Here is an 8,426-nt window from a genome sequence, read left to right as displayed (position 1 = left end):
TTTTTTTGAAAAACATCCACGTCGCCTTTTTTTAAAAAAAAAATTTATTCTTCCAAACTCTTAGTTTCAAAAGAATATTATTTCTATTTCATCCTTTTTTTTAAATTTCCTTCGTCTCTCGATATTCTTTAAAAAAAAGCATTCTAGCGTAAAAATTTAATTTCTACCCTTCTTCTTTTTTTCCAAACGAAAAAAAAAAGTTCAATTTTTTTTTCTAGAAGAATCTAGAAATATGATTGCATAAATTAAAATTTATGTATAAAAATAGGTGAATCTTTTTTAGATGATGAAAAAAAGGGAAATCAGCATCTATATAAAACACGTGGTTTCAGTATTATAATCTTCGAAAAATTTCTTATTACCGGCAATTTATATTGGAAAAAAATGCTTGAAGTTGCGCGCTTTTTGAAGAAAATTGTGTATATACGTAGTGTGTGTAGGTGTGTCTGTGTGTGTGTCTTTTGCGCGAACTTCTTTCGTTATCACAGTAATTGTTTTCCAATAATACGAAGATTTTTCCATGTGAACAGTAAAAGTGACGACTTTGTTTTTTTTTTTTTATAAACTACTAGCGCTAAATTTTTTTTTATGTACAAAAGTTATTTTACATTACAATTCCGTTCCGTCAGTTTAACACATATATTCTCGGCAGTAAGATAATAACGAGAAATTCTCATTTTTATGACAAAACATTCACCTCACGAGGCGATCCGCATACATTAAGCACACTACTCGCAGGATTCACTGGATTCGGTGTCAGTTGATTTCGGGCTTCTGTTTGTGCTTGTCGAATCGCTTCTTTATAGGGACCTCTTTTCTTTTTGTTATACCGCGTCTGAAATTTAAAAAAAAATTTTGTTAATATTAATAATACCTAATCAGGGTTGCCAAAGGTCAGGGAATTCAGGGAAAACTCAGAGATTTTTATTAAATTAAAAGTACTGGAAAAAATTAAATTTTTAGAATTTATAAGAACATTCTGAATTTTGGTGTTTTTTTTGTTTGCCTCATAAACTTTGAAATTGACAAGAATTCAAATACAAACCCTTCAATTTTTTCTATTTCTGACAATAATTTCTTTTTAAATAATTTAATTCTTGAAGAACTATCATAAAATTATTCATTAAATTATTCACTATTTAATAAATTCAATTGAACGCCTTGATGCAAGAACCAGACGCAGCCCATTTAATTTCAATGGCCTATGTCTGGTTCTTGCATCAAGGGGTTCAATTATATTCAAAAAATTTTTAAAACTCTCGTCAAAATTTCAATTATCTTTATAAATAATAAAATTTTTCTTCAAAATTCAATTATTTTAAATAAATTTGAATAAAATTCTTCGCTAGAAATCAATTTTTTTATAAATAATAAAATTTGTCTTGAGAATTCAATTATTTTAAAAAAATTTGATAAAATACTTTATAAATTTGAAAAATTATAATAAAATTTGTCGTAGAATAAAATTATTTCCGTAAAATGTAGCATTCTTTCTAGGAATACAATTATTGTCAAAAATGTTTGTAAGAATCTTCGAAAGAATTCAATTATTTTCGTAAAAAATAAAATTCTTTAAAAGAAATTGAATTATTTAAGAAATTTAAAAAAAATTCTTTTCAAGAATTCAATATTCTTTTCAAAAATAAACATTTTCACAGGAATTCAATTATTTAAAAAAGAATTTTTTTAAATTCTTTGTCATATTTCAATTATTTTCAATTTTTTAATGAAATTTCTCGATGGAATTTAATTATTTTCAAAAAGTTTTAACAAATTCTGAAAAATTCAATTATTTAAAAAAATTTGAATAAAATTCTTCACACAAGAAATTAATTATTTTCATAAATAATAATATTTTTCTCCGAAATTCAATTATTTATACAAATAAAATTCTTTACAGGAATTCAATTCTTTTCAAAAATAAACATTTTCACAAGAATTTAATTATTTAAAAGAGAATTTTTTTAAATTCTTTGTCAGATTTCAATTCTTTTCAATTTTTTAATGAAATTTCTCGATGGAATTTAATTATTTTCAAAAAGTTTTTAAAAATTCTGAAAAATTCAATTATTTAAAACAATTTGAATAAAATTCTTCAAAAGAAATTAATTATTTTCACAAATAATAATATTTTTCTCCTGAATTCAATTATTTTTACAAATAAAATTCTTTACAGGAATTCAATTCTTTAAAAAAAATTTTTTAATAAAATTCGTTGCAAGAATTCAATTATTTTCATAAATAACAAAACTTATCGCAGAATTTCAATTATTTTTTATACAATTTTAAATATAATGATAGAAAATTGCATTTATTTAAAAATTTTTTTTTAAATTCACCGAAAGAATTTTATTATTTTTAAAAAATTTGATCAAATTCTTCATAAAAATTTAATTTTAAGAAATATTCAATTATTAAATAAATTATTTATTTTTGTATATAAATAATTGAATTCTCGAAGAATTTTCTAATAAAAATTTATTAAAAAAGGAATTTCAGGTAAAATTTTAGATAATAATTGAATATTAGAAGAGTTATTGTGTGAATTTTTAGAAATAATAGAATTTTGAAAAGAGTTCAAATTGAAATTTTTGAAAATTTGAATTTATAGTTACAATATTCTTATGATATAAAATAATGATTTTATCACTCTGTCATCTTAAATGTAGGTACCTAAATATTTAATTTCAGTGAATTTTCACTTATCCGAATTATTATTTAGCAAAATTCTTATTCAGCGAAATTATTATTAGCAAAATTTTTATTTAGCTGAATATTTATTTCGATCAATTTTTTCATATTCGAATTTTCATTTAGCAAAATACCCATTTAGCTGAATATTTTTTTTTTTCTGTATTTTTCACTGTGTGAATTTTTATTTAGTCAAATATTTATTTCAGTGAATTTTTTATTGATCTGAATGTGTGTTTAACTAATCATTTATTTTGGTAAATTTCTACTTATCTGGATTTTTATTCAGGAAAATTTTTAGTTTTCAAAATTTTTGCTTAGAAAAATCCTTATTTACTTGAATATTTAAATCATTGAATTCTTTCTTATCAAAATTTTGGTTTTGCAAATATTCATATTTAGCAAAATTTCTATTTAGCTAAATATTTATTTGAGTCTATTTTTACTCTTCTAAATTTGTATTTAGCAAAATTCCTATTTAGCTGAACAGCAATTTTTGTGAATCTTTACTTATCTGAATTTTTATTTTACAAAATACTTCTTTAGCAAAATTCTTATTTATCTGAACATTGATTTTCGTGGATTTTTACTTATCCAAAGTTTTACTGAACAAAATTCACATTTATATAAATTCTTATTTAGCTGAATAATTATTTTTCTAAATTTTTGCTTTTCTGAATTTTCATTTAGCGAAATTTTTATTTATCAGAATATTTAATTCGACTAAATGGAAATTCGTCATTTTAGATAAAAAAATTAATTTAGAGTAATGAAAATTTGAGATTAATAGATTTTACAGAAACTATAAAAGAAAAAATCAATATTGATAAAAATTGTTTAAATAATTTTTTTTTCTCCTTTAAATATTTAACTCCTGATTTACGACTACAATTAATGATGATCTTTAAAATCGTGTTGCGATTTTTCAAACAGGATTTTAATTTCGCTGATAAGAATAAATTGAAGACTAGTGTGTAGGGCGAATGTAAAATGGACAGTGCGTGGGTGGATCAGCTCCTAATGATGATTTATAGCTATCCAGATGAAATCGATTTTTATCTTCATCTTCCATAGTTTCTAAATTGTTTTCCTAACATTTTCACCCCTGTTTGTTCTTAAAATAAACTTATTTTCGTGTGTAAAAATAAAATTTCACATTTTCATTATAGAAAAACAAGAGGAAAATAATTGAATATCTCAATTTCTTTGAAATTAAACCGTCAGTTTTATAATTTTTCAAATATTTTTTTGAAATTTCCTTTTTTATTTTATTAAAAAAATTAACCAAAACAGTTAGAATACTTTTGATTAACTAAGTAATCAAAATCAATTAAAATTAATAAACTTAATTCAAAAATTAATTAAAATTACTGAATGTTTAATTTTTATTTCTATTGCAATCAGTTTGTTTGAAAATATTCATACTGACAAAATATTTTTGTCTTTTAAGCTAAAAGAATTCATGCTTTCTGTATTTTTTTTTTCTATGAAAACAGTTTTTTCTGTATAAAAAGAAACCAAACTCACTTTGAATGTTTCTAAAAATGGACTAAGCTGGTCACACGACATAAGTGAACTTGTCGACGAACCGTACCAGGCAACATGTGCCTGTGGACCCGAAGATGTACCATCTTCTTTACAGGACACTGTTATGCTGAGAACCTAAAATTAAAATTGTTTTTCAGTTTCTTCATAATTTCCTTCGATTTATTGAAAAATAATTGAATTGTTAATTTCCAAAAGGATTTAAACCCGAAAACAGAAAATGATTCTTACAGTTTTCAGAGTTGCGATCCCTTTTCGAAATTCGTTATACAATTCTGATTCGAATAAGAAGAAGTTTGGTTTGTCCGAATAAAATTCTGATTAAAGTAAAAAGGAATTTTGGTTCGTCCAACTAAAATTCTGGTTGGAGGTAAAAGAATTACGGTTTCTTTAACTAAAATTTTGGTTGAAGGTAAAAGAATTACAGTTTCTTTAACTAAAATCCTGGTTAGGTTGTAATTAGCATTTTGATTTTTGTTAGATTAATCAAAATTTTTGTTACTTTAACCAAATTTGTTTTGTGAATCAGAGGCATTAGCAACCTGCATTGAAAAAATTCGGTGTTACTGCCTAACCTAGGCAGCAACATCGAATTTTTTTCAATGCAGAATTAGTTTCAGAGTTAGAAGATGATTTATGAGAGATGATTAGATATCATAAGACATGATTTTGGATCATACTGATAAAAGATGAGTTTATTCAGATACGAATTCCATTTGACGCTTTACTTAATTAAAAGAAAAATTGAACTAACTTTGCCTGGCCACCAGGGAAAACCGTGAATTTTCCCCCAAACAACATCGCCGACATCCATTCGTCGACCATTGGCAGTTAAACAATGTGGCACTGGTGTGGCGGCGAGTCGCATCACCAATGGATGTGAAGGAGGTGGAAAATCAGGTGCCGTCTCACCAGCATCGACTTCTGGCTCTTGTTCACTGAGTTCATCGCTACTGGCACCTGGACTCTTGCAACCTGAGGATGCATTACTTACTGGATAGTCGCATCTCGCGTATGCATTTGTATTCAGTCTCTTGAGGGAGATCGAGAGCTTTTGCTTGAGGCATTGCTCTTTGATCGCAGTATAAGTATCACCACCGCCGCCACCACCTCCTCCTCCTCCCACCGGCAGAACATTCCAATTTTGCTGATTCTCCTCACTGTCGTCGAGGCACGAAGATTGCTGTTGATTCTTGTGCTTTCTCTCCTCCTTGTGCTTCTTCTTGTGCTTTACTTTGTGCTTCCGACGATGATACGAAAGGGGATCGTAATTTGGATTATACCTGTTGGAGAAATGGTTACGTTAATTTTTTTTCTCGTGTTATTTTAACTATTATTCCTTGCACATTCCTCTGGCTTCTCAAAAGGCCTCTACCAGAGGAATGTGAAAGGAATAATAGTTGTAAGAAATGCTCTGTCTACTGAGTAGAAAGAGGAATGCGTGAGAAATAATAGAAGAAAATCGACGAACGCGACGTCTGCGTGCGCTGAACGTGATGGGAATTAAAGTCTAGGACTATATCAGAGGCACGGACTGTGAGAAAGACCTGGCTTGCCCCACCAGAGAGCGGGAAGAGTCCTAGGACCGCCCACTCGTTCGCTAGCGACGAATTGCGCAAGACTAGTTCCCCCACCCGAACGCGCGAGATTCTCAGAACGTTCCCTCTTACTCGCTGCGGACCAATCGCGCGGGACTAGTTCCACCACCCGAGGAGACTCGACTATAAATATCGAGCGTCTAGAAACGGCAGTCGCATTCGACAGTGAGCTACACAGGGTGTCTCTTGTACTTTAAAAGTATTCTACTCTATTATTATTTACTACCCGTTAATTCGGATCTCTATTTAAATTGTGACGGTAAAAGTATTCTCACGTTACTTCAAGAATAATTCGATCAAATATCTTAAGGGAAAGATCTTGCATCGATAGAAGCGTCAATATTTTGATCAATTGTCGCATTACCAAAAATCGACGTTCAATCCGTTACTCATTGTTCGACATTAAAAACAGGACATTCTTTAAATGTTGATAACTTCGTTAAATATTAACGTAGAAAGTTTTTCAAGGTAGTTTTGGAAGGTGTATTAAATTTTCCGTTCAAGGATCCTATACCCAAGATTTTTTGATATCGCGATGAATTACAAAGCTATCAGATAGTAAATACTGTATAGAAACTAAAGAATCGTACCTAGGCGAGCCATTACAAGGTGACCTCGCGGGAGAGACGCCGCCGAGCATTTTTCTTCTCGCTTCCTTTTTCGCCTTTTTCAAAGCCCTCTTGGCGGCCTTTGCACTCGCGTCCTTAACGCCCTGCTTTTGAGGATCGACTTGCTCCTGACCGTCTTCCTCAGCATCGGCTGAATAGGCGTCGGTTCCCTCGAATGTTTTCGGTAATTCGAGTGGATCGCGATCGGACTCGTGTTGAAGGTCGTCCTGATCGGTATCACCACCTTCATGCTGATAGGGTTCCTGTAACTTGGAGGGTATTTTCAATACTGTACCCTCTCCCTGAGCTCCGTACGAGATCTTTATCACTGGAGTTGTCTTTGCTATCCTCGTGAGATCTTCAAAGACTGATTCATCCCAAAGGTCCTCCATTGAGCCGACTGAACGTTTTTTTCTTGGTATTCTACCCGTTTTAAGTCGCATTGTCGAATCAGCCGCCGCTAGTAATGTTTTCTTCTCCTCTTCGTCCGGTACCTTTGCACTTTCAACCGATGAACTACTCAGTCTTCGTGGCGTTGCACAATATGCCGCTGTTGGATTACTCTCCAATTCCATTGGTACGCCTTCCGTTTCCACTGGTTCGTCGTCATTTATTTTCGAAGTCTCTTCACTCTCGCTCCAACATGCTTTCGACGCGACTTTCATTGAACCTGAAAAATCATCATCAATTAGGTAAAAATCAGAATTAATCCTACCGATAATAAGTGGAATCAAAATTATCATCGTAATAACAATTAGAAATCGTAACAGTAATTATTTTTAGTTTTTGTTTGCAATTCGTAATAAAAGGGAGAAATTACCAGCGTTCAATTCATTGGGTTGTAGTCGGGATAATTTTGGAATTAAAGATGCCCTCATTTTGGACGTATCGGAAAGTAAACGTCGTTGATTTTTCTGTGGTGTCGATGTGGGTTGTTGAACACATCGGCGATCACTTCGACGCGTTGGCATTGCAACTGGCTCCGATGGTTGTGGTTCGTGTTTCCGCTTTTTGCTGACGTCGACATTCTCGCTATTTTCGTTGCAAATCGATCTACATTTACTGCAAAGCACCTGCCTTGGTCTAAGACGAACGGTTGGTCTGGCATTTTTGTATCTCGCGGGAGGATTTATATGCCTACGAAGATCGGCCTTCGCCGCTAGAGCGTGCCTTTTTTCTTGAAAATAACTGAAGCGAGCCGCGATCGAAGCAAGTTTATCGCCGTCAGGACCACTCACTGGTTCTGGTGGTTGCACCCCGCAAGGAAGTCCTCTGTAAAAATTAACAACAATTTATTTCATTTTCCTCGCACAGTATAGAAACTTTAGACATTTATTTATTATTTTTTCTTTTTTCAATTATTTTCATAAAAAATAATTAAAAATTGTAGAAAATAATAATTGATTGGAAATGATGAAAATAATTTTGAAAAAGTTACTGTAATAATATTCTTATAATATAAAATAATGATTTTATCACTCGGTTATCTTTAATTATTATAAAACATGAAGAAATCGATCACTCCGAGTCTTCGACTCGGAGCAATCGCTGTCTTCATGTTTTATAATAATATTCTTATAAGTTAGAGACTTTTATTAATTTAGATTTAATGGGTAAATATTTATAAATATAAACTTATAAAATATAAAATAAATATAAGAAATATAATAGAATATAATATAAATTTTAAAAAATGTAAATTTCAATCTCTTAATAATTTAAAAATTCAAGTATAAAAATTTATGTAATTTCCGTAAATTTCCATTTTAATCGGTTTATGGAAAATTTTAATAATAGAAATGCCAATGTAAATTCAAATTATTTAGTTTTTATTTTAAATTAGCATTTTTTTTTTCGTTTTTACATATTTAATTATTACTTATATTGATAAAAATTTTCAGTTTATAATCTTTAATTTCCAATCCATTTATATTGTTGAGAAATTCAAGTTTTGATTGTTGTCAGTTATTTTTAATTTTTTGTA

The 8,426-nt window shown here is 29.8% G+C and overlaps 1 protein-coding gene across 1 annotated transcript in view; it reads right to left on the bottom strand.

The window, feature by feature from the left end:
* Nucleotides 1–142: 142 nt before the first annotated feature.
* LOC122507759 overlaps nucleotides 143–8,426 on the bottom strand; it is a 45,807-nt gene continuing 37,523 nt past the window's right edge. The window contains exons 2-6 of the mRNA XM_043620637.1: nucleotides 7,263–7,714; nucleotides 6,425–7,112; nucleotides 4,991–5,519; nucleotides 4,219–4,353; nucleotides 143–835 (exon numbers count right to left, since the gene is read on the bottom strand). Of these exons, the coding sequence (XP_043476572.1) occupies nucleotides 680–835; nucleotides 4,219–4,353; nucleotides 4,991–5,519; nucleotides 6,425–7,112; nucleotides 7,263–7,714 (1,960 nt within the window). The 3' untranslated portion in view covers nucleotides 143–679. The remainder of the gene's footprint in view (nucleotides 836–4,218; nucleotides 4,354–4,990; nucleotides 5,520–6,424; nucleotides 7,113–7,262; nucleotides 7,715–8,426) is intronic.

Source organism: Leptopilina heterotoma, unplaced genomic scaffold (genome assembly GCF_015476425.1).
Source record: "Leptopilina heterotoma isolate Lh14 unplaced genomic scaffold, ASM1547642v1 Lhet_51, whole genome shotgun sequence".
NCBI classification, from domain to species: Eukaryota; Metazoa; Arthropoda; class Insecta; order Hymenoptera; family Figitidae; genus Leptopilina; species Leptopilina heterotoma.
Note: the sequence above shows the minus strand (reverse complement) of the source record. Positions and strands in the feature narration are given on the sequence as shown.